Genomic DNA, 27,107 nt, shown 5'->3' with positions numbered 1-27,107 from the left:
GAGTCAAGGGAAACCCTTTTAAGGAGTGTACGAACTACAGCTTGTTTCAGGTAAGATGGAAAAAACCCCTGCTCCAACGATGCGTTAATGATCAACACAAACCAATCAACCAGCCCCTCCCTGGCCGATTTAATTAGCCAAGACGGGCAAGGGTCCAGAGCCGATGTGGTTGCCCTCACAGCCCCAAGGACCTCCACCACGGTCTCAGGAAGAACAAGCCTAAAAGAATCCCACAAAATTGGACAAGCAGATGCCTCAGTCACCTCCCCTGGCACTGTGGTGAAATTGGAGTTGAGCTCAAGGCGTATCTGAGCAACTTTGTCTGCAAAATGGTGTGCGAAATCGCGACACCGAGTTGCTGGGTCGTCAAAAGTCTCCTCCACCACAGGTGGCTGAAGGAGTTCCCCAACGACCCGAAACAACTCAGATGATCTATTTGCTGCAGACGCTATACGGGTAGTCATATAGGACTCCTTGGCTGCCCGTATAGCCACGGTATACGCCCTAAGAAAGGCTGTAGCCCGTGCTCAGTCGGACACGTCCCGAGAACTCCTCCAAGTGCGCTCTAGCTCCCTCCTCGTATACTTCATCACAGCCTGCTCCCCGGTGAACCAGGGAGACGGCTTGTCATGACGCAACGTGATGGGGCGTTCGGGAGCGATCGTATCTATCGCCCTGGTCACTTCCCTGTTATAGAGATCGACCAAGACGTCGACAGGATCGCCAGGCTCCATGGCAGGAAGAACCCCAAGATTCCTCAGGAATCCCTCCGGATTCATCAGTCTCCTGGGGCGGACGATCTTAATTTGTCCTCCACCCCTGCGGAGGTTTAGGGTCGCCGAAAGCCTAAAACTGACCAGATAATGATCAGACCATGACACAGGAAGGGTGTTTTGTTCTTCCACTCTGATCATTCCACTGTCCGCCACAAAAACTAGGTCGAGTGTGTGTCCAGCCTGATGGGTAGGACCAGCTATAATTTGTGATAGCCCCATGGTCGTCATGGCGGCCATGAAATCCTGAGCTGCACCAGTCAAGGGGGTCTCAGCATGAATGTTAAAGTCTCCCAGCACCACCAGGCACTGGGAGACCAAGGCCGAATTGGAGACCACCTCTGCTAGCTCAGTCAGGGAAACTACTGGGTCGTGGGGTGGGCGGTACACCAGCAGAAACCCCACTCTATCACGGTTCCCCACCCTCAGGTGGACGCACTCAAATCCAGATGCTTGCGGAACAGAGCATCTGACCACGGCGATGGATTGCCGATAGACAACTGCGACCCCTCCTCCGCGCCCCCCCCAGCCTGGCCTGCTGATGCACTCCAAAGCCTGGTGGGCACAGCTGAGTGAGATTTACTCCCCCCAGCTCGTCCAGCCAGGTCTCGGTAATGCAAGCCAGATCCGCCCCCCATCCAGGATCAAGTCCTGAATGGCAGCGGTCTTACCATTGACGGATCTGGCGTTGATCAGCAAGACCTTAAGGCTAAGGGGACTGCCATGGGGCCTACCACTTCCTACCTTTTCAAGGGTCGCAAGCACTCTGTTGCGCTTCTCCCTAGGGTGTTGATGACCCGCAAGTCTCCTCCCCCACACAACCTGAATGGCGCCCCCCTCCTCCGGTCCCCCCTCCCCCCCTACATGGTTGGGATCTGTGGCGAGTCAACTTTCAGAAGAAGTAAGGCTGGAGTATAGTCTCCCTTGGGCTTCAGGTAGGGATGCTTCCGATGTTAAACTGGAAGGAGAGCCATCGAGGGAACTAAGTGGACTAAACAGGGGAAGTGTTCTTGGGCGGGAAAGTGTGGCTGATTGTATAGGGACAACTGGCATATGTGGGTGACATCTGCCCCTGATTCTTTGTTTATATCTTTGTTTGTTTTGCAATCAACTAACATTAGCTTGTGCTAGGTTCCCGTTTCTTGCATCCCTTATATGTGAATATTACAGTGTTGGAAATGCCATTCTGCTTGTAAAGGAGGTTTGTAGTTGTGAATGGTTGGTGTGGGAGAGTGGTGCCAACAAGCCACTTCCAGATGTTGCCCATCCTGAAGTATGATCTCATTGAGATTTCCCCTGCTGTGACCCAAGGCTATGCAGGCATAAATAAGTTGCTCTAGTTGAACTAAACCATTATAGGTGTTAATGACTTTAAACATGGAAGTGTTTTAGATATATATGTGTAGCACATATGAATCAAGTAGTAGCTGAAAATGTTCAATTAAGCATCATTTTCTCTTCACATAGTCTTTTTGCCCATCTTTTAAAAGCCATTTCACATGACCCTAAACTAATTTCTTAATACGTTTGCTCAGGTATGTCTGATATGTCCCTCCTTTTTTTTTTTTTTTTGCAATGGCTATAAATGTTGCTGGTTTTCCGCTTTTCATAAGTATTTAACTTTAGTAACTCTATCTACATTTTATATCTGTGGTTTGGAACAGACTTTGTAAAAGTTTTGGATTGTGTTTATGAGCCTCTTCCATTTCCAGAACTTCATTGAGTATGAAGGATCTGTACCATTTTAACTTTCCTCTGGACATTGCCTTTGATATTGCCAAATCCAGTGGTGTGAGAAACTAATTTGTTGCCATGCAATGTTAAAAAGAAAATATTTGTATAACAAATGCAAGATAGAGGTCCAAATTCTGTTTTGGAATTTGGCGGGGAGGAGGGCTGCTCTTTGGATTATTTCCATTAATACTCAGTGACCTAATTAGCACAGTATTTTGGAAAGTCATTACCATCTACCATTGGGCTTTATCAGACCAAAATAAAAATCTTAAAGCTTTAAGATCTGGGAGTGAGTTCTCTCCAATTTGCTTGTGTGCAATGAATGTGTACCACTAGACCAGTGGTTCTCAACCTGTGGGTCCCCAGGAGTTTTGGCCTATAACTCTCAGACATCCCATCCAGTTTACCATCTGTTAGGATTTCTGGGAGTTAAAGGCCAAAACATCTGGGAATCCACCGGTTGAGAACCACTGCACTAGACATAAATTTTTAAAATCTGGAAAATGCTTGAGGGGACAATTCTGTTCATGACAATGAAGCTCATACCAGAAGCATGATGATGAAAATATTTGGGAATGTATGTTGATAATTGCTAGGTTTTTATTACTGATCATCTTTTCATTGCTTATAATGCTTTATTTTTCATTACCATCATATCCATACAAAATAATGTACATTATGTATCAGTAGATGAATTATCACTCTTTCCCTGCCACTGTTTTCACTGTGATCACTCCATTTGTTGTTGTTATAAATACTAGATGTTTAATCCCTCTTCATGTCTATAAATCTTTATCGAGTGATTTCAACATCTAGGTTTCTCTCAGATTCCATTTTTACCCTTCCACACAAAAAAAACAAATTTTCCAGGAATGAGAGGAAGCAATATCTGACTACATATATCAAGGTACCATATTCCTGCCATCTGTAGAATGTTTGTGTATTGCCAGGGATACTAAGCCTGTTGATTTACTTGGTTGCTTGTCCTAAGGAAAAATAGAAGAGTAAAAGCTCTTCGTTTTATCAAAGACTTGTCAATTTATTTTAGATTTAGCCTAGAATTTGTGGCCAGTAGACATTGGTTTGTGTAAAAAAAAAAAATCGCATTGCTACAGCAATTAATTGTATACTGAATACCAGTATGTGTACCAGTTTTCTTAATTCACCAGTCCTTGGAAGCATGCAATCCAAAAGAGAAAGAAACAGAGAATGAAAAGAAAAGTTATTATCTGGAGGCATGTGATCCAAATAAAATATGATCACATTTTAAAAGAGAAAGAGTAAACTGAAATAAAGTTAAAATTGTGCGTTAAAATGTTGCTTAGCTTATGGATGGTGCCTTAATCCAATGGTTCATGGCCTTTTGACCTCTACATGTTTAGATTTTGATTTTTAGATTAAAAATTCCAGAATTCTTGACTTTGATAGCAGGGGCTTTCAGAAGTACTAAGCATCTTCTGTACCAAAACCTACGGCTCACTGCTTTAGATCATTGGTTTCTTTTAAGATGCTATCTCTATATGGCAGGCTTTTAAATTTCTTGATGCTGAGATTTTTAAACCAATTAACATCCCCTTAAATTTATTTCTACCATTTATATTCCTACAGTGAGAAATGTTTGCACAGTGGGTTATACATAATTATTTTGTATAAAAGTACAAGACAGTGCCCTTAATTTACTTCTCTGATGTTAAAGGCTGATCCAGCCTGTTAAAGTATGCTGCCAAAGCAGATGCATATGTCATTTTTGTAGTGGTGATTGAAAGGCTGGAATCTTTAAGCAATGAGCTCACTGTTTGTACGGTTCAACTAAACAATATTTTGCTTTGCTGACACTTGCCCTTATCCATTTAAATAAATGAGACTGGTCCTTTAATTTATTGGGATGTGGGGTCAGTCTCTTCACACACACACACACACACACACACACACACACACACACACACATCCAGGTTTATGCTTGCATCATACATACCTCTCCCATGGGCTTTTCATAAATATCCTCCTGCCATAGTGTAGCCTTGGCTTGTATAGCATCTCGCTGAAGGGCTTCAAGGACCTTCTTTGGTGTGACAAAGCCGTACTGGGCTTCAAGTAAAGCCAGGTTGATTTTTTCAGCCTTTAAAACGCCAATGACTTCATCCTGTGCCTGTGAAAACAGGGATTACTGCAGTGAGGATTAGCTCTGGGTATCGGTTGTTTGAAACAATTACATTTTATTGATTCATCAATTTAGAGAGATTTTTAAGGGCACACCAGATAGATTTTTCTCTGTTACAAACACTACTACTTGAATATTTTGGACACACAAGCAATTGAGAAAGGGAAGTATTGCCATTAAATAGCAGTAGAGAGTTATTTAGCACATGTAAAAGTCACTTTGAGGAACTAAATTCCTCAGATATCATGATTCCTGGCCATATTCTGGATTCTGAAAGGTTATTGTTATTGTTGTATGCAATCAAGTAGGCAACCTGTGGCAGCCTTAAGGATGAGAGACTTCCTAAGGCCCCAGTTATCAACAGTCTTGCAGACTGTGAGCCATGACGTCTTTGATTGTGTTTATCCATCTGTAATGTGGTGTTCCTCTTTTCCTATTACTTTCCACTTTACTGGACATTATTGTTTTTGGGTTACTGTGAATTTTCCAGGCTTTATAGCCATGTTCTAGAAGCATTCTCTCCTGACATTTTGCCCATATCTATGGCAGGCATCCTTAGAGGTTGTGAGGTCTGTTGGAAACTAGGCAAGTGGGGTTTATATATCTGTGGGATGTCAAGGGTGGGAGAAAGAACTCTTGTCTGTTTGAGGCAAGAGTTCTTGATTTTTCCCAGTCATGTAATTTTATTTTATGTTGTATCTGAAGTACAGTATTCTCAGTTTGGTTATTTTGGGCTTCTAGGTAGAGTATAGGCTTGATTTGTTCTTGAATTAGTTTGTCTTTATGGCAATCTGTGATATGGAGCAACCTCTCCTCCAACATCACATTTAAAATAAGTTAATTTTCTTCTCATCGCTTTTCTACAGCTTTCACAACAACAGAAAGAAATCTGAAGTGTTGGGGCATGATCCCAAATGGGAAAATTCTTGGAGATAGTGTTGCCCAAAATAACCTTTTCCCAGTTCTTGATTTAAAGTGGTTCCCAACCTTTGGTCCTCCAGGGCCTCAGCTCTCAGAATAACAGTTAAACAAGCTGGATGGGGCTTCTGGGACTTGAAGTCCCATACACCTTGTATAAAGTCCCATACAAGACAAAAGGTTGGAACTACTGATTTAAAGTAGTGACTCGTCCTTTCCATCTTCTTTCCTCACCCCGCTTTCTGATATCTTACCCCCACCTTCTGCTATTGTCCCAATTTAACCTTAGTGGATTTTTATTCCAGCCCACCCTGCACATACTAAATGTTGGTAGTGTTTATAAAAATAATGCCATGGAAACAGGATGCAGATAAGCAAGCATATGAGCAGCACCCACAATTTTCTCTTACATATTCCCTCTTGATTCGCTACCTTTATTTTTGGATGTGAAGAGAGAAGTAATGTTGCACTTTTAATCTAATAAATGCTGTTTCTTATTGAACAAGTTGAATAAGTTAAACAGCCACTTTGATGGTACTGACAGCTATTTTTAGATTTTTGTGTCACATATTCTCCCCTGTGAGAAACAGGAGCAAGGGTACCAAGTTACTCTTTGTTGTTTTAAGTCAAGCTAGAAGCCGCCCTCTACTATTGTTACATGTCTGTGTTTGTGCATCGAAACCAATGAAGTGCACAGTACAAGAGGATGTGACCTTCCATAGTGTGCATTCCAATAGCATGCAATAATGGCAGCTCTTTAAAACAAGATTAATTGGCCACTGAGTTGGCAGAGTGACCCGTGTATGTTTGTGATTACTTATGCAATATGTATGTCATACATGTGGCCAAGATTTTTCAAAAATAATTAAAGGTGTTAAAGATGTTGGGTTTCAGGTATCATGGCTTAGATCTCTCAACGCCCCCCTCTGATGAACCAGGCTTTTTAAAATGACTCATTTTAGATGTTCTTTAAAATTGCTTTTGAAAATCACATTCAATATGTTTAGTTCAGATGCTTCTCCTGTATCATCTTGATGGCAAGCAAGGAACAAAATGGAGCTTCTCAGTTTAAACAGTTTATACACAGACCAGCTAAAGTTTAGCCAGGCATGTTGAAATCTGATTTTCTTGCAATGACATCTCTAGGATTTTAAAGGTGCTTCCCTTAGACAAATTGTGTTGTTAGTTTTAAAACATAAGTGGAAGGGGCCATGGAGCAGTGGGAGGGTATGTTCAATCTTCCTTGAATCCTATGTTGAAAAAACATTGGGTAAATGCATAAATAAATAAAAATTTCATATGTAGGAAATATGATTCAGGGATCAGAAGAAGAAAGTTTAAAGATTATTGAAAATGAAAAAATTACACAATCCACCAACAAGAACAAAATTTCTTGGTGTCTAGGTTTTTAGGCCTGTTCTTGGTGTTATCTGGGGTGTTGATTTTGATAATTGCATTGGATAGACTGCATCACCTCTCGTTTCTTGGATATGGTTATCATGATTTTTGTGTGCGAGCAGATGATGACTGGTAGATGCCATATGTTCTCTATTTCAAAAACTAGATCTGATAGGGGAGAAGTAGTTTCATTTTTTGGAATCAGCAGGTCAAATATACCCAGGATCAAGACTAACATTTGATGTATTACAATGTGTGTTGGCCAGTGTTGTCCACGCCATAGTATTCTTGGTTTCTTTATATGAGTTATGAAAGCTAAAAATGAAGGAGGCTGACAGGAGGAAGACACAATTAAAATGTGTTCCTGTAAAACTCTACGGATGCCAAAGACTCCTAAAAAGTCAATAAATGGGCCTGAGGGCAAATCAAGCCTATACTTTCATTAGAAGCCAAAATGACCAAACTGAGGCTACCGTGTTGGAAATCATAAGATTATATGACTCACTGGAAAAGACAATCACTCTTGGAAAAGTGGAATGTCTTCCGAAAAGAGAAAGAACCCATTGCAGATGGATGGACTCATTCAAGGGAGCCACACCCTTAGGTCTGTAAGACTTGAGTATGGATGTTCATAATTGAGGCTTTTGGAAGTCTCATTCATTTTGTTGTTACAGATCAAACTTCACATAACACAATGTAATGTAAATCATTAGCATCTCCTAAAACAACACTTTACTTAGGTTCCCAAATAAAGACCTTTGTAACTATTATGAAACAGTGACAGAATTGTATAGTAGTTATGCAGAAGTGTATCCATACATTCTTAGTCTCCAAAACAACAAGAAAAAAGGAATTGATGGAAAAATGATCGACTATGATGATATACAAACATGTTCATAAAGTGCACCATGCCAATTATTTAGAATATATTAAAATGAATTATTTCTGTTTCATTTCTATGTAGTGGTTCAACTGTTTGATCAAATTAAAGGTACATCTTTTTTTGTGACTGATATACAAGATGTCCAGAAATAATCTTTACAGTTTCAATTCTCTATACATTGGAAACGATAAAGATTATTTTTGGATACTCTGTATATGAAAATATTCACTACCCATTACTCAGTTTACATATGCACTTTTGTGTTTTCAATTCTTAATTTTATAATGAATGCATCTGTTTCAAAAAGCATATAGATATAAAACTAACAGTGAACATCTGTGACTGGCCTTTATTTCTTTGATAGCCATTTTCTTTTGCGGTGTCTGTGTTCTTCTTTTCTTTTCCTTCTGTTTCAGACTTCAGTTCAAATTAAAATTCCATGGAAAAATCTTTTTTTTATTTCTTCCATATATGTTTCCATATTATCATATATTTGTTTAATATAAAGAGTATGCAGCATTTAACTCTGTATATTGCCGTCTTTTTAAAAGATAGAACAAAAGCCAGAAGCATCTAGAAAAGTACAATTCGTGAAATATTAAGGTGTTTCATCGTTTTATCAAAGCTTTGTTTTAACTGACTTCAATTTCACTGGTATGTATAAATAAAATGGGGCTGATCTTTTAAGTCTCATTGAGGAAATTCCAATGAAATATTGTGGAAGATGTTGCATGAAATATATAGTGGTGTGGCATAATGTCTTTCTGAACTGTATTGCCACCCCTTTGGGAAGGCCCGCTTAACTCTTGTTTCAGTTTGTAAGAGTAATATCAACATTTAAAGTTGTGCCAATCTGTTGTGCCAATAAGTGCTCATATTCTATGACACCCAGTGCATTTAGAAATATTTGGCTTATAGTCAGTACTCTATATTAATATTAGTCATTTGGCATGTGCATGGTTTACTACTTAACCTTTATGTAGTGCATTTGTAATGAAGACAATCGCTATATATGGTACTAAAACTACTGGATTTATGATGCATGACATAGCACTTTGCTTCACATACAAAAATTGTATATTCATATAATTTTTGCTTCACATATAAAATAAGTCACATACATAGTCTTTAGAAATACAGGAAAGTACTTATTATAGTACAGGAAAGTAATAGAGACAAAAAAAAGTTGTACAGATTCAAACTATAGTGTGAATGGAAGAATATAGCTACCTTCTAGACTCACATAACTCCTCCTCTGGTACCTTAGGAAAAAGAAAGTCAAAAAAGAAGCACAGTCAAAGCCCTGACAGACCGTGCACAAAGAATTTGCAAACCTCACCTCCTCCAAGGTGAACTAAACCACCTAAACTATATATATATTGGAAACCGCCCTAAGTCCCTTTCGGGAGAGAGGGCGGCATACAAATAAACTTTTACTTACTTACTTACTTACTTACTTACTTACTAAACTGGGCTCTACAGGCCAATGGATATTCCACCATGGACATCAGAAGAGCTGTAAGGCCAAGAGCAAGCCAGGAGAGTAAAGACAAAGATCCACCCAGAGGAAAGGTGCTCTTACCATACATCAAGGGAACCACTGACCGCATAGGCAAACTGATGAAGAAACACAACCTACAAACTATCTACAGACCCACAAAGAAAATCCAACAAATGCTACAGTCAGCGAAGGACAAGACGAATCCTCTCACCTCTGCGGGAGTCTACCATAATACCATGCAGCTGTGGACAAGTCTACATAGGGACCACCAAACACAGCGCCCAAACACGAGTCAAAGAACATGAAAGGCACTGCAGACTAACTCAACCAGAGAAATCAGCCATAGAAGAGCACCTGATGAACCAACCTGGACACAGTATATTATGTGAGAACACAGAAATGCTTGACCACTCCAATAATTATCATGTCAGACTACACAGAGAAGCCATTGAAATTCACAAGCATGTGGACAACTTCAACCGAAAGGAGGAAACCATGAAAATGAACAAAATCTGGCTACCAGTATTAAAAAAACTCAAAAATCAGAACAGTAAATAAGAAGCAACACTCTGAGACATGGGAACTAGGGGCAGCTAACAAAGGATGTCCCCAGGCAGAAAGTAGCCAGTAGAATAAGCCATTCAATGCAAATTAGGGCGATTAACTGCAGCATTCACGCTGGCCTCCAACTGACAAGAGTTCTTCCCTCACCCTGGACTTCCCACAGATATATATATAAACCTTCCTTGCTGAGTTTCCCCATACCTCACAACCTCTGAGGATGCCTGCCATAGATGTGGGCGAAACGTCAGGAGAGAATACTTCTAGAACATGGCCATACAGCCCGGAAAACATACAACAACCCTTTGATCCATGAAAGCCTTCGACAACTCACTGAAATGTTATTCTGAGTAAACGTACAGCAGATTGTACTATTATGTATTATGCTTTAGTAATACTGTCACCTTTTTTTAGCTTGATGTCTTTTCAATGAAATATACATAGTGTATGTTTTATATTTGCAGTGCCATAGATGTAGAACACATTTAAAAATGCATTTATAATGAAACTAGAAATATACTGGCCTGTAATTCACCCTCAAGCACACTCAGAAGAAATAAAAGATCATCTCGAGACAGATCTTCTCCCTTCTTGGAATAATTTCTCTTTTTCTTGTCTGATTCAGGACTGCTTAGGATGGTATCTCTTTCTTTTGCACAGCAATTTTCAGTTTGTCTCCTCTTCATTTTTATCCTGTCTATACTTTCTGTATGGGTGCCCTTTAGCATTTGTTGATACTCTTTTAATTTAGATGATTTTTGTGTAGTGTTATTTCTGGAAGGCATTTCCAAATATCTGGTAAAGGAAGACAAAATAAAACAGCTTAAAAATACAGTAGGAAATACAAAACTTCAAGTTGTAATACACAGCAGAACTTGCTTTGCATCTTTGTTATATCCTGCTAAGGCCTCTTTTCCTGGATCTGGACTAGCTATTTTTATGTTCATCCAGGTGCTGTACAGACCATGACCTGTTGTGAAATTAGAAGGAAGTTTTGAATCATCTGCTGAGCTGCTGACCAAAAGTTGGTGGTTCGAATCCCGGGGGCAGGGTGAGCTCCCACTCTTAACCCCAGCTTCTGGAAGGGTTTATTTACCAGTATTGTACAGTGTAGATTCACTTGGTCTTAATTGGTTGCATTGGATTGCAATTTCCATTACACCAGAAAGCACAACCAGTGATAAGGGATTACAGGAACTGCAATCTAAAGTAGGACATCTGAAGAACCTCAGTTACCCACTTTTGACCTATTCAGTCACTCAACTGTAGCATAAAGACATATTTGTTTTATTAAGTCTTTAATCTTCACTTTCTGTGAATTTTTAAATCCCTCTGATGTACTGTTTTATTGATTGCCCCTTTTGATTTTGTGACAGCTTTGTTCTTTTATTGCACTGTTCACATTCCCCACACCAAAGGCAGACGGTGCGGGGATGACAACATTAAGAAAGTCTTCAGTCTATACTATTCTGATCACATGATTGTTGCTTTTTAAAAATTAAAGCTGCAATCTCAAATACACTTCCTAGTGGGTTAGCAAACATCAGATGACTTCTCAGTAAATATGCACAGGTTATAATTGTATTGTATTTGTGAAATACTCAAAAACTGAGGAATCCATGTAGGAAAAAGAATACCAAAGTTCAGCGTAAATCCTGGAAAATTCTGGAATTATAGTATAGGAAAGTAAAGTTTTCAGGATTTGGTTCAGTGCTAAAATACACGACACTATTTGCAGTCCAGAGTAAATCTGGGAAAGACCCTTGCCTGAAATTATGGGGAATATTTATGCTTAGTAGATATAAGCAACTCTGCTTTAGGATCAAATATTCTGACTTACTAATAGGCAGCTTATAGTCCTTTGGTGTAACACTAACATTGGAGGCAGACTCTTGGGGTGTACCTAAGGGATATTTACACTTTATTCTCCAGCTTGCCCATTCCTACAAAAAATCACATGATGAGTCAATACAGTGATTGTAATGGGGAGGTTGATCTGCCACATTAATTGGATATAAAATTCCCTATGCTTTATATACCTATGGGTAAATGGATGTGGTATGTGTATAGCTCAGGTGTAGTCAGAATTTTGGTATTGTGGATACCAAAATCCATGGATGCTTACATCCTGTTCTATATAATGGAACATTAAAATGGTGTCTCTTATATAAAATGGTAAAATAAAAGTTTGCATTTTTGGAATTAAAAAAAAATCCAAGCTGTGGATAGTTGAATCTATAGATGCAGAATCCTTGGATACACAAGGGACAGCTGTACTTTAAATTTGGAAAGAAGATGACAAGACAGCCAGAGGCAGTGGAGATCACTTGGTTAGGAAAATAGAATTGAGGTTTTTGAGCCCCCTTCCACACAGCTGAATAAAATCCCACATTTTCTGCTTTGAACTGGAATATAGGGCAGTATGGACTCAGAAGGGGCCCCTGGTGTCACAGTGCGTTAAAGCACTGAGCTGCTGAACTTACGGACCAAAAGGTGCCAGGTTCAAATCCCGGGACCGGAATGAGCGCCCGCTGTTAGCCCCAGCTCCTGTCAACTTAGCAGTGCGAAAACATGCCAATGTGAGTAGATCAATAGGTACCGCTCCGGCGGGAAGGTAACGGCGCTCCATGCAGTCATGCCAGCCACATGACCTTGGTGGTGTCTACGGACAACACCGGCTCTTCGGCTTAGAAATGGAGATGAGCACCAACCCCCAGAGTTGGTCACGACTGGATTTATCGTCAGGGGAAAACCTTTACCTTTACCTTTACGGACTCAGATAACCGAGTTCAAAGTAGATATTTTCTGCCTCCATATTCTGAGTTATATGGCTGTGTGGAAAGGCCCAGAGTCAGAAGAGAACTTCATGAATAAACCCACTCTACTTAGAAAATGATGAAAATCTGTTAGAGAAATCATCTTGAGAATAGGGTGCCTCATGATCCTAAATGCATCTCAGAATATCCCTAGCAACCCTCCCTTCTCGAGGATGTTAAAATGCTAGGATGACAGGCATTTCTGACATTCTTCATATTACACTAACCATAAAACATGCATGGAATGTAGATTTATGTGTATATACATTTTAAAACATCTGGATTAAATATTTAGGATAGAGTCTGAATTAAATACTGTGCTGTTATTTATTCCATCATTACCAGGTGGTTCATTAAAGAAGAGTGTCTAATATAAGTGTCCAACATGTGATCTTTTCCTTGAGTTTCCCAACCTTTGGTCCTGCAGCTGTTTGGGATTTCAGTTCCCAGAAGCCCCAGCCAGATTGGCGACTATCAGGAATTCTGGGAACTGAAGTCTACAATACCTTGAGAATCAAACATTGGGAATCACTGCTCTATGTCAGTGAATGACCAGGTGCTAAAAAGGTTCAGGTAAAGGCACATTTGCTTCATTTCATACAAAAGGCTTTGTAAAAAGAATTGTCTTTGTTAGTGGCTGTAGTAAATGTTTTCAGTCTATATTATGCTTGCTCTCCAGATACATTTCAAACATGTTTCAAAACTTGGAATAAACACCGTCTTAATGTGGTTACTATTAAGACTATTTTGCATGGCAAACCTAACTTGGTTTTTTGTCTGAGCTTGAGAAGAAAGGCACACATTTCAAATGCTGGAGTGAACTTGGATTTGTTGTTGAGTTTTGCTTCAATACTGGCAATATGAGAGAGTCTACGACCACACCACAGTAGCTGGAATCCTTTCTTCTACACAATAATCAAATATGCATTTTTTCATACTGGCAAACTAGCAGCAAGAGCATAAAAATGGAAAACTGAGACATGTTCAATATTATCCTGATAGTGGATAATATTGGCTGTAGCAACATTATGTGGCAGTTTCCACTTGTAACATGTATATTTTGTATAAGGAACACCATTCTACTACATCATTGTATATAGTGGGACTTGAGCATCTACGAATTTTGTTATCTACGGGGATTCTGATATCAAATCCCAGAAGATACCAAGGGACCACAATCCTGTTATTTCTTGCATTTTTATCCAAGAGGACTGTGCACTGCTCAATACCTCAACAAGGTATTGTTTCTCAGGGCTTAGTCTGGAAGAACAGTTAATATGTGACCCATGCTTTTTGATGCTCAGGGTGTGATCAGTTCATAATGCTAGCAATAATTAAAAGAAAGGATAATAAAGAACTTGGTTTATCTTGCAATTTTCTGTCTGAGCATTTGCTAGGCTTTGTGGCTCCTGTATTGTATTTCTTTTCTATTTGGCATTTTATTAATGCTTTGAGGACATGAATGAAAGCTGTAGTGGACATGTTGAAACCCCTCCAAGGGGATGTTTTATATTACACCGAACTTGGATGACTAATGCATCAGGCAGCTGGCTTTGTGGCCTGTTTTGGTTTAGCAGAGGGTGTAAAGTGGTAAGAAACACTGGTGTGTCTATGAAGCAAATCATTGATTCTTTAGAACCTCTGCATTCTTGCTTTGCTTTAAAAATCAGGTCTTTTATTTCTTAGGATTTTTTGGGGAGTTTAATATTTTTGATTATTTCGTGTGAATGCATTTCAAAATATGGTTCACATGTTTCTCATTTTATCCAGGCCATTGCTTTAATTTACACTAGAACTTGATTGACAATATTCATGATATCCTTAGCAAATCAGGTCTAGAATGGACCCCCTCAATTGTTTCTTCCAAGTGATGTTTTATAGTCTTCTCACAAATGGTGCTACTTGGTGTGAACAGTTTGCTACACTTTTGAATACGACAAGGCTTACTTTGGAAACCTTGATTTCTTTCAGCTATTTTCTTTATTCATACGGCGACAATAGCTCTAACTTAATCATAATTTTTACTGAGTCCTTTGGTTGAACTTGGAATGGTTCTCAACCAAAAGGTCTACTAGTAGCTTTGCATGCTGTCAACCAGCTCCTTAGTTGGCCTTTCTGCTGTCCTTTTTCATAGTCCATTTTTCACATTGGCTTGGGAATATACTTTTTATATTCATCTGAGCATGACAGTAGGCTAGAATTACAATTGCATCCACCATGTAAGTGCAGTCTTTCAAGACAACATAGCATAATTGATAAAGTAGAAGAGTTGTTGAATATTACTTTTTTTAAAGATAAAACTTTGTATCAGAGGTAGGAATAACATGGAAACATTCCTGAAAATGAAGGCCAGTTCAACAAGTTATGGTAAACTTCTATTCAAAATTAAAATAGACATAAGTGAAATGGAACATCTATTGCATATATTTGTGTATAAGTTGACTTCATGTATAAGCTGAGATGTGTTTTGAAGTTTGAATACTTTCATGATAAAGGTTAAGGGCATTTAGCAAGCAAATCTTTTGCTCTCTATTTAAAAATGCATATAAGGGAGCATCCTTAAGAGCTAAAGAGAAGGGGAGGATCTGTTTATTTAAGGTGTTGCAATAGAGAGGGGTAAATTGCATTGTTAATTTTAAAAATGCCTATATTTATACAAATGTGGATAGAGTGAGGAGTGTAAATGAGGAAAATAATGAGATGAGGGAGAAGAGTAAGGAAAGCAACCTGCATAGCATGAAAAGTTCCTCATTTTCTTTTTTCAACATGAGCAGCAACTTGATGGAATCATTTTGGTTGTTTAGGTAGAGCAGTGGCAAGAATTCTTGATAAAGGCTTCCTGTATAAGCTTCTCTGCAAGGAGACTGTGGTGGCCATTTTTAATAGGATCACTTCTTGCCTATTCCGCTTGTCACTGCTTTTACACTAGGTCCCTATTACAGGCCTTTTCCATGTATAAGTCAGCCTAGGTATTTTTTTTTGGGGGGGGGGGGCATTTTTGTCTTTTCTTTCTTTTCTTTTTTTTATTTATACACTAGTATCTAAGTAAACATGTTTGGAGCTGCTGAAATATACCTCGGGATGAAATATACCTCTAGCTCTGCCCCCTGTGTGTCCTAACAGGTACCTCAGGTGCTCAGCCCTGTCTCCGGCACTTGGGAAGAGGCCCCGCCCCTCCTCTGGCCCCACCCTCGTGTCCTAATAGGTGCCATCACCGGCCCCCTGGATCGCTCCAGCGTCCACCGGGGGGCGGTAGCGCCCACTTTGGGAATCACTGATGTATGGTAAGAACATTCTTGGTCTTACAGCCCTTCTGATGTTTGTTGTAGAATGCCCATTGGCTTGTAGAGCCCAGTTTATGTGGTTTAGTTCACCTTGGAGGAGGTGGGGTTTGCATGGTCTACCAAGGCTTTTATTATGTTTCTTTTTTTATCTGGGTGACGGTTGGAGTTTTTATGTAGGTATCTATCTGAGTGCATAGGTTTTCTGTAGACTACATGGCCCAGTTGTTGATTTGATTGTGGATATCTAGGACATCTAGAAATTGTCATTTTCCTTCATTTTCTTATTCCATGGTAAATTGGAAGTTTGGGTAGATGTTGTTGATGTGATTCAGAAACTTGTCTAATTCTTCTCCTCCATGGCTCCAAATGGTGATCTGATCTGAATTTCTGATCACTTTTGGATTGTAGTTTTAGGTCCCATTTTGAGCCCCAAATGCAGGAAGGGACAAACATTGGCCCTTTCCACTATATTTCCCATGGAGACTGGAAGACCACAGATGAGTATATCTTACCTAAAAACTCTGTGAAATTTATGGGTTCGCCATAAGTCAGCAGGCAACTTGAAGGCACATATCCACACAGAGATGTAGAAATTTTATATAGAATCCCCAGATTTTATGAGGCACTTGTTTTTTATTCCAAGAGATCATTTTCTCATTTTCATATGAGGAAGCTACTGTCATCTGGTAGGTTTTAAAATCTGTGGCATTGTAAGCTATAAAGATAAATTTATAATTTTAAACCTTATATTTTTCAGTTATGGAATACCAGCAGCATAAATGCAAGAGCTTTGTCTAAAGTGGGCTGGGGAGAAAAGAATGAGCAATAGCATAGAATAATGCCCTCATTATGATCCCCAATTTGTTTCACCAGTTTTCAGGAATACTTTAACAGACATAGCTTTTCTTAAAAACTTCTTTTTTTTTTGGCCTGGGAGTGTTTGTTTCAACGTAGCCCTTCCTCCTTTGTAAAAAAGTAACCACAGTCCTTTGAATTGCCTGAGAACCGCTTCCTTAAAGGAAGATCAAACGTAGCTGCTAATGTCTGATAAATCGGCCTGCTTGATCTTTCATGAATTCATGTCAGTGAAGAGTCATGCATCTATAGCTACCATCAGTGTCTTGCTATGGAAACCTAATATGCGTTGAACATTTTTTTGGGAAAGGGTGGGGATTTAATATGCCCAAAATTATTCTTACATTTTTCAAAGAGAGAAAAGCACATCTGTAAATAAAGCCTGCAGAGTTGGCCCTCCACATTTGTGGCTTTGATATTTGCAGATTAGTTAACATGCAATGGAAGTTGACCATAGTGATGTGCTGGAGGACCTAGAGATTCCTAGAGAAGTAATCTGCTCAGCAAAATAAATAAATAAATAAATAAATAAATAAATAAATAAATAAATAGCTTTTTTCTTCAGTTCTTCACTTTTGCAGATGTCCAGAGCCATTAATCCCAGCGAAAGTTGAACATTTGTTGGAGTACATATGCGAAAATAGGTGGCTGGGGGATCTGAATGCGATGCTGAGGGATGAGTGGCTGTATTCATTACAGGTTGAACTTCCAACTACTGCATACATTTTGGGAGCTTACAGTTACATTTTTACAGATCAGGTGAACACTATTGCATTTGGAAATTGATTAAAATATTGTTTGGGAATTATTATTATTTCACCATATATTGAATTCAGAGAAAATCAGTCTGAAACTGACAAGTTTTGTCTTCCCAAGCCCAAAACCTGAAGTTGAGTATTCCATCATTTTTGTTCTAGATTGGTTCTGATTCCCACACTCTCTTAGTATTTCCTTTGTAACACCAATTCAACAGACAGAGAAGAATATTTTGTCTGCTGGAAATTGCTATCCTGGATTTGTTTTGGACAAATGGGGAAGATTATACTAAAATCCACACATTTCTTCATATTTCGGACAAAAAGAAATAAAAAAAGAATATGGGAGACTTCCAAAACTTTTTCTCTTTCCTGGTTATATAGAAAATACAGGGATAGACTTTGACCATAAGGTGTAATCCAAAATCCATCTTGTAGTACCTGTATGGAACCAAGCAATAAATTACTGTGATTTTTTTGTTAGGACACAAAAAAGTATTTGCACATTATGAATCTTGGCATTTGTCTAGACCTGTTTCCTAGATACTATTTCCTGTTATAATTCTTTCATGGTCACATACATGCAGGAAAAGAAATTCCCAGGAGTGTAGTGATAAAAGCAAATAAAAGGAAAAGGCAAGAGAAAGTTGGTTCCAGGTATAGACTTGAATGCTTATTATGCTATAATTCTTTGAGGTAGTCTCCCTAAAATCATCTGTGTATGCTGCCTTATTCAAGGATCTCAGGTTGACACCCATTAAAATAAACCCCCCACCCCCACCTCCGAAGCTCTCCTTTTAAAATTGGAAGCAAGGTTTTATTAAAAATGGAACAATTTGGGGTGATTTTTCCTTTAAAACTGGCCAAAATGTCCTCCAAACTCTCCTCAAATTCTATAACTCAGTATCCAAGAATGGGAAGAGAAAATATTGGAAATGTGCTCTATGCAACAACCATCTCTACTATAAGAGAGCAAATTCCTGATTTTATTGTCAGACTTCACCACACCATCCTGTAGAGTCATTGTGCTACTATGCTAGACAGCTGAGGTTCAAGGCTAGGTGAGGAGGGGGCTGTTGATTTGACCCTGGAGCCTCACAGAAATGTGTGCTATTGCTGTAGTGGTATTGGTGTTGGTGTGTATATATTTTTTCTTCGTGTACTCTGTGAATGCACACTAATGGAGAGGCTGCGCCTGCGCAGGTCCCAACGGAAACTCTTCCCAAGCTGAAGTTTAAATTTTGGCGGTAGCCACGCCCCTCCGTCCCCGGAGGGCATATAAGGCAGCCCTCGGCGTGTCCTCCTCAGTTCCTTTTTTTCCGCCGCAAGGTTCACTTCAGATTCTCATGTCTACGACTCGCTTCAAGCGCTGCACTCAGTGTGCCGCTAAAATTCCTGACTCCGACGGCCACGCCAAGTGCCTCTACTGCCTTGGAGAAGCACATGTCGTCGGTACCTGCCGTTTCTGCCTGGCCCTAACGGCCCAGGCTCGCAAAAATAGAGCCGCGAGGCTTAGAGCGGCGCTCTACGAAAAATCGCTCGCTCCTGAACCCGCTCCGTCGACTTCGGGCACGAAGTCGCCGCTTAACCCGGAACCGATGTCGTCTTCAGCGGCTAAAGCCCCTTCGGTCTCGTCTAAGGCGTCCAGAGCCTCCAGGTCGTCCAAGGCCGCTAAACCACCGTGCACTCTCACCACGGCCACGGTGTCGACACGTTCTGGTCGGGTCGGTCCTTCCTCGACGTCGAGCTCGGTAGCTTCCGTTTCCTCGGCTCGATCCCAGCTCGGGGCTCCTCCATCGACCTCCGCGATGAAGATCGCCTTTAAAAGGGCTCATGAGGAAGCTCGTCGGACCCAATCCAACTCAGCAATGATCCCTCCCACACCGGGTAAATCCCTGAGGGTTCCATCAAAACAACCGCTCGCTAAGAAGAGGGCAACCCAACGCTCTTCCTCTTCTGCCTCCTCCAAGATGGATGCCCCTTCTTCGGCAACTTCTTCTAGAAGGTCTTCTCCGATCGCTCCCGCTCAGCGACCTCGCCAGCCTTCTCCTCACCAACTCTCGGACGGCGAGTTGCAGGACTCACCCCACCACTCCACTCAGACACTGGTCAGGGTCCCATCTCCTCGACCTGCTGCTTCTCATCGTTCATCTCGTCAGCAGCTTTTTCCCCCGACCTCGACACCGGAACGGGGTAGACAAACCACTCGCCTGGCTCGAGCGGTCCAGGCTTCGGCCTCCAAACAAACTCGGCCGCAGATAGCTCCTGCTCTTGAGGCGGTGCCGCCACCAGAGACTGTGTTGTCATCTCCTCCCCAGTCCCCTCAAGGGGCTGGGGACGATGAGATAGAAATTGATCGCCCGGATTCTGCTCTCTCGGCCTCGGTGGTATCCTTAGGCCTTGATCTCTCTCCTCCCCATGATGCCTATGAGGTGGATCCTCCTTCGCCTACCGACAACATTCGGGCTTTCTCCGAGCAAATGATTAGAATGGCTGATGCCCTGGGTTTAGAAATTAAACAGACTTCCAAAGCAGTAACTGACCCGGTTTTCAAACGGGTCCAAGCCCAGGCCCCTCCAGCCACGCTGTTGCCGTTCTTACCCTATCTCCTCGATGTTATCCAATCTTCGTGGAAAACCCCCTCCTCGATCCCTCCTACCTCGAAGAGAATCGAGTCCTGGTATCGTACGGATGACGACACCTTAGAATGGCTTAAACACCACCCCGACCCGAACTCCATGGTCGTAAAGGCCTCTCAGTCCTCCGGTCGTGAATCCACTACCCCTGCAGACAGAGAGGGTAAAAGGTTCGACGCGGTCGGCAGAAAGCTCTACTCCGGAGCCCTTCTACTTTGTAGAATGGCGAACTATGGGGCCTGTATGGGGGCATACCAGCAGATCCTCTGGGAAAAAGCTCAGCCCTTCTTCGCGAAGTTGTCCGACGAAGACCGGTCGGTCATGTCCACCCTCCAACAAGAAGCCGATTCCTTAGCGCATCATCAAATCCAGATGGCTAAGCATACTGGCGACACGGCCGGCAAGATGATCGCCCACGCCATTGCCATTCGCCGCCACGCCTGGCTGAGATCTTCCGGCTTATCTTCTTCCTCGAGGCAGGTCATCGAGGACCTCCCCTTCGACGCCATGGGCCTCTTTAATGCTGGCACCGATGACAAGCTTAAAACCAACCATGACTTTAAAGTTCTGGCCACTAAATGCGGCGATCAACCCCAGGCTCACCGCACCAAGTGGTTTCCTCAACGCTTTCGACGCTTCCCGCCTCCTTCTTACCGCCAGCAATCTTTCAGACGTCCCTCGGTATCGAACAACCAAAATCGCCAACAGCCCCGTCGGGCCGCACAACCTCAAAGACAACGCGGCCGGGTCACCCCCACCGCTGGTCAACCTATCCGGCGTTCCTGACGCCATCTCTCCTTCCAAAGACTCTTTCTCCGGTACCGATGTCGTTCTCACTCCTCCGCACCCCTCTCCTCCACCAAATCAACCTCATGGTCTCTTTATAGACCGCCTGGCTCCCTTCTTTCACCGATGGAAATCTATTACTTCAGATGCCTGGGTTCTAAAAATTGTCCAAGAAGGCTATGCCTTAGAATTCGAGGAACTCCCTCCCACCGGTCAGGTCCTTCTCTCCAACCCCTCTCAAGAAATTCTCGCAGAGGTCGACACCCTCCTCGCCAAAGGGGCTATTCGGCCTTCTCCATCGGCACAGGACCCTCAAAGCTTCTTCTCCAGGTACTTTACGGTCCCGAAGAGGGGTGGGGGCCTCCGCCCAATTCTGGACTTACGCATGCTCAATGTCTTCATATGCCCAACCAAGTTCAGGATGGTCTCCATCGCCTCCATCCTCCCGATGCTTCACCGCGGAGACTACTTCGTGTCTATAGACCTCCGAGACGCTTATTTCCACGTGGCGATTCGAGAAAACCACAGGCGCTTCCTCTCTTTCAAGGTCCTCGACCAAACCTACCAGTTCACCGTTTTACCCTTTGGCCTCGTTACCGCCCCAAGGGTCTTTACCAAAGTCGTCGCTGTCGTGGCTGCCCACCTCCGGCTCCAGGGGATCACAGTTTTTCCCTATCTAGACGACTGGCTTCTGGTCGAATCCGACCCTGTCCTACTCCGTCGTCACGTCGACTACACCCTCTCTCTTCTAGATTCTCTCGGTCTCCAGCTAAACCACGACAAATCTCACCTCAACCCGTCGAACAAAATCCGCTTCATCGGCGCCCTGTTCGACTCAATCGCTCAGACTGTCTCGCTCCCGCTCGACAGGTTTCTAGCTCTCCGTCAACAAATCATCTTCTGCGAGACCCACCGAAGGGTTCGGGCTCGATCCATCCAAATACTGCTGGGCCACATGGCCTCCACAGTCCTCACGACCCCGTTCGCCAGGCTCCGTCTCCGGTCCCTGCAGAGGTGGTTCATAGATGTTTTCAAGCCATTTCGCCACCCCAACTCGAGGTTTCTCTCGGTCCCGCCTCATGTTCGTCGGTCGCTCCTCTGGTGGAAGTCCCTCTCCAACGTCTGCAGGGGTCTTCCGTTCCACTCGGTTCCTCCCTCGATCACCATAACCACAGACTCATCCAATTTCGGCTGGGGAGCCCACATGAAGGGCCTCACTGTTCGAGGCCTCTGGTCTCCCTCTGAGAAGGCCAATCACATAAACTTTCTCGAACTCCTTGCTATCTTCAAGGCTCTGAAAGCCTTCTCCCGCCTGATCTCCCAAAGATCTGTCCTCGTACAGTCAGACAACACAGTAGCAGTATTCTACATCAACAAACAGGGCGGCACGGGCTCAAGGAAGCTGATGCTTCTCTCCTCCCAGCTGTGGCATTGGTGCATAGCCCGCAACATCCAAATCTCGGCGATTCACCTTCCCGGGATCCAGAACAACTTGGCAGACGCCCTCAGCAGAATGACGACTTCCTCCCACGAGTGGATGCTCGACCCCGAGACTCTTCTTTCTCTCTTTCTCAAATGGGGTTTCCCCACCCTAGACCTCTTCGCTTCTCCCCAGAACGCTCAGCTGCCTCGGTACGGGGCAAGACTTCTCCCGTCCTCCTCTCCAGGCTGCCTGGGAGACGCCTTCCTTCTGGACTGGTCGGCGGAACCGATCTATCTCTTTCCGCCCTTTCCTCTGATACCGAAGGTCCTCCAGAAGCTCCGGTCGGTACCGATGTCGGCGATCCTGATAGCGCCAGCCTGGCCTCGTCAACCGTGGTTCCCGGCTCTTCTTCGTCTTTCCAAGGCGACCTTCTTCACTCTGCCTCTTCTACCACACCTCTTATCCAGGGAGAACGGCCAGATTCTGCATCCGGATCTCCCCTCTCTACATCTCACTGCTTGGAGGATTCTCGCCTGACCTCCCTCCCGCAGAACTTACAAGAGGTCCTCCGCGCAGCTCACAAGCCGGCTACAACCAGGGCCTACACTTATAAAGTCTCTCGCTTTCGTTCCTTTCTCCGCTCCCGAGGAATCACTGCTTTCCCAACCTCGGTACCGATTGTGCTGGACTTCCTTATGTCTCTAGCAGAGCAAAAACTTTCTCTTGCCTCTATGAAATCTTACCTGGCTGCTCTATCCTGGTGCTTTCAACAACATGGTAGACCATCATTGTTCTCCGATCACCTCGTCAAGACCTTCTTGAAAGGATACAACAACATCTGCCCACCGGCCCAACCTCCTACCCCAGGATGGAACCTCGAGCTTGTCCTTTCCCAGCTCACTGCTTCTCCTTTCGAACCCTTGGCCTCGACCGACCTACGTCTCCTTTCCTGGAAAGTTGCCTTCTTGGTGGCCATAACCTCAGCGCGCAGACCCTCGGAGCTGGCGGCCCTTCGGGTTGATGAACCCTACCTCCGTTTTCATCACGACCGCGCCGTTCTCCGTCCGGACATCACCTTCCTCCCCAAGGTGGTCTCGGCCTTTCACCTTAACCAGGACATTGTCCTTCCCGCCTTCTTCCCGGACCCCTCGTCTTCCCTTGAGCGGAGACTGCACCTCCTTGATGTGCGTAGAGCACTTCTTTTCTACCGGGACCGTACTAAGGACATTCGAAAGACCCCAAAACTTTTTGTGGCCCATGCTCCAGATAAACTGGGCAATCCCATTTCTTCACAGAGACTGTCCCATTGGATTGCCCAGGCCATTGAACTGGCCTATGAACTAGCCAAACGACCTCCCCCCCCGTCGGTTCGCCCGCGTTCGACAAGAGGTCTCTCCACGTCGACTGCCTTTCTAAGGGGCATTCCACTGGACTCTATTTGCAGAGCAGCAATCTGGTCCAACCCCCTTACATTTGTGTCTCACTATAGGGTAGACCAAAGGACTTTAAAGGACTCAGCCTTTGCTAGAGCAGTTTTATCCTCATGCTTGTCCTAAACCTTCTGCTCTTATGACTTCTCTATGGCTAACCCTTCTTCTCAGGTGCCTCTCTTCATTGTTTTTTCTCCTGTTCAGTACATGTTTGCACTGTTCTCTGACAATTTGTGCCTTATTGTTACTACCTTCTCCCTTGGAGAATGATGTTCCTGCCTACACATGTGCTCTTACAAGGGTTATATCATGCCTTACCGGTCTGTTCTCGGTACTTGGTGTGTATTGATGCAATACCTTATTGGGTCCTCGGACCATGGTTTTTCATGTTTTTTCATATTTTTCATGTCTAATAAACATATGTTTGGACAGTTTCTCGTTGTCAGGGTTTGCTTAGCCCGCCTCCGAGACTTAAGCTTGCTAGTCTCCATTAGTGTGCATTCACAGAGTACACGAAGAAAAAGGACAGGTTGCTTACCTGTAACCATGTTTCTTCGAGTGTACTCTGTGAATTCACACAAGCCCGCCCTTCCTTCCCCTCTGGCAAACCCTCTTCCTTTCTCGTTGCCTTAGCGGCGTAGGAACTGAGGAGGACACGCCGAGGGCTGCCTTATATGCCCTCCGGGGACGGAGGGGCGTGGCTACCGCCAAAATTTAAACTTCAGCTTGGGAAGAGTTTCCGTTGGGACCTGCGCAGGCGCAGCCTCTCCATTAGTGTGAATTCACAGAGTACACTCGAAGAAACATGGTTACAGGTAAGCAACCTGTCCATTTCCCAGTTGTTTGCTTCCCCCCTTCCAATTCTACCAATTGTATCCTGGCTCCAACTTGTATTACTTATTATACAGTTTTATACATGTGTGAAGGCCCCAGAGATTTAAAGGGCCAATTAATGTGTAAGGTGCCAGAACACACTGGGCCAGATCTTTAAAATTTGAGTAATATCCTGGTGTCTTTTCTTTCAGTTTCATTCCAGTATTAATTGAACTTAGGTTCATTTTCTCTCTTATAAATTGGGATTTGTCTGGGGCACAACACTTCAGCCTAGATATAATTCAGCTTTGAAAGCTTAGCTAAATCCTGAATTATTACTATTGTATAGGGCCCCATAAAAATAGTTTGGGGTCTTAGTCAGAACTATACTAATAAATGCAGTGTGTGGACTTTGAAAGCTATTAAGAACAGAATCCTCGTGAAGTTATATGGGCCACCTGTACAAGACTCTTTGGAGAGTTAAATCCCTCTATGGACCTGTGGAGGGATTGTAAGAAATAGCCTTGTCAAATGCGCAGCTGCTTTCTGAAGCACTTATTCTGGATCCTCCTTTCCCCCTAACTGCTGGTTGTACAGTCCAATATTCTTTATGATTGGTGTAAAGAGTAGAAACTATTGTGATTTAGAATCTGTTTAGACTTCAATTGAAAAACATATTAAGAATCCTTAAAGTGATTGTTGTTGTATCTTTGGGCACAAGCAGATCTTGTTGTCATTCCTTAGTGTTCTCTGATGTCAGGTTGTTTGGTCTGGATTTACTTACTTCTTCTGAGGTTGAATTCAGTGGTATTTAGAAAAGCCACATAAAAATGCATATATGTATTTCTTCTATATGGCTAAGAGTTATTTGTATCCCCAGCTCACTCTATATGTCAGGGCCTTATGTGGTGTCACTTCTCATTGAGGTGAGATAGAAGGGTGCTGAGAGGCAGAACAAAGTGGTGGTTTGAACATTTGACTACAGCTCTGGAGATCAGGATTCAATTCCCTGCTCTGGGTGATCTTTGGTAGGTCATACACTTGTCAACCTCTGTGATAAGTTTGCTTTAGGTCACCATAAGTTGGAAATGACTTGAGTCAAAGGCACATACAAAGAAGTGTGCTCTGATTATTTTAGTGGTAGCTCCTGAATTATGGAATACATTTCCCAGTTAGGTCTACTTGGATTCATTTTGTTGTGCTTTCAGATCTAGGCCAACTTCTTATTTTCCAGAGTCATTTGGTCTTTATTTTATCCATGCTCATTGTTTTTCTGTGGCTTGTTAAGATTTTGCTACCTTTTTAGACTTCATATTTTTCTGCATTCTGATTTGTCTTACCTGCATTTTGATAGAAAACCATTCTGAGAATTTCTGTTGAGAGACACTGTAGAAACTTTTGTAACAATAACTATCAGAACACATAATATTAATTAAAATGTGTTTTTTTCTGAGAACTAGCATGATTTGAATAAATATAAAGTTGTTGGTAGACTCAAACAGAGCGTGCATAATTCTAGAGGAGGAGGAAGTGTGTATTATGTTTCAAAATTAATCCTATAGACATCCTTTCATGGGGAAATTTGGGATTTTGTTTTGAGCCATGGCAGTTTATTGGTCTCAAATTGCTATAATTCTGTAGTGTGGATACAACTTTAGATTCTTTCTGAGATATGGATTCGGAATTTTCTACTTTGGTCAATTTTCTAAATAATAATGTCTTTCAGTGCATATAATTAAATAGATAGGCATCAAGAGTACTTTCACACATAGTTACCCTATAGAAACTTCTGCTATCAGATGTTTTGATGGTTTAATGCTTCAGTGGTTTGAGCAGCATTTAAAAGCATAACTGACTCGATTGGTCTCACTTTTACTTCAGATTTCGGCCAATTTATGGAAATTAAAGCTACCATTAGCCACCAGCTAGGTGCTGCGGTGTGCAATGGATGAAACCCTTGTGCCGGCTGGACTTCTGACCTAAAGGTTGGGTTGCTGACCTGAAGGTTGCCGGTTTGAATCTGCGAGACGGAGTAAGCTCCCGTCTGTCAGTTCTAGCTTGTAGGGACATGAAAGAAGCCTTCCATCAGGATGGTAACACATCTGGGCATCCCCTGGGCAATGTCTCTGTAGACGGCCAATACTCTCACACCAGAAGCAACTTGCAGTATGTTCTCAAGTCACTTCTGGCACGATAAAAAAGCCACTAGCTGAAATGATATAAACTGCCTTCAGAATGAAAGACAAAAGATACTATATATACTTGTGTAAGTCGACATCATATATAAGTTGACGAGAGGTTTTGAGGCCAAAATTGTGAATTTTGATATGACTCATGGATCAGTTAAGTGTAATTCTGTGAAGAAAGGAAAACACCAATG

General features: G+C 42.5%; 2 protein-coding genes across 3 annotated transcripts in view; one reads left to right on the top strand and one right to left on the bottom strand.

Moving 5' to 3' along the window:
- Positions 1–27,107, top strand: part of cmss1 (cms1 ribosomal small subunit homolog) — a 285,389-nt gene that overhangs the window by 91,389 nt on the left and 166,893 nt on the right. The gene's annotated exons all lie outside the window — the stretch shown is intronic.
- The window catches only part of filip1l (filamin A interacting protein 1 like), a 250,830-nt gene that overhangs the window by 87,227 nt on the left and 136,496 nt on the right, over positions 1–27,107 (bottom strand). The window contains exons 2-3 of the mRNA XM_008107828.3: positions 10,454–10,724; positions 4,483–4,656 (exon numbers count right to left, since the gene is read on the bottom strand). Of these exons, the coding sequence (XP_008106035.1) occupies positions 4,483–4,656; positions 10,454–10,714 (435 nt within the window). The 5' untranslated portion in view covers positions 10,715–10,724. The remainder of the gene's footprint in view (positions 1–4,482; positions 4,657–10,453; positions 10,725–27,107) is intronic.

The sequence above is a fragment of the Anolis carolinensis genome, chromosome 3 (assembly GCF_035594765.1).
Source record: "Anolis carolinensis isolate JA03-04 chromosome 3, rAnoCar3.1.pri, whole genome shotgun sequence".
In the NCBI taxonomy this organism is placed as follows: Eukaryota; Metazoa; Chordata; class Lepidosauria; order Squamata; family Dactyloidae; genus Anolis; species Anolis carolinensis.
The sequence above is the reverse complement of the archived record's forward strand: the minus strand, read 5'-3'. Positions and strand labels throughout refer to the sequence as shown.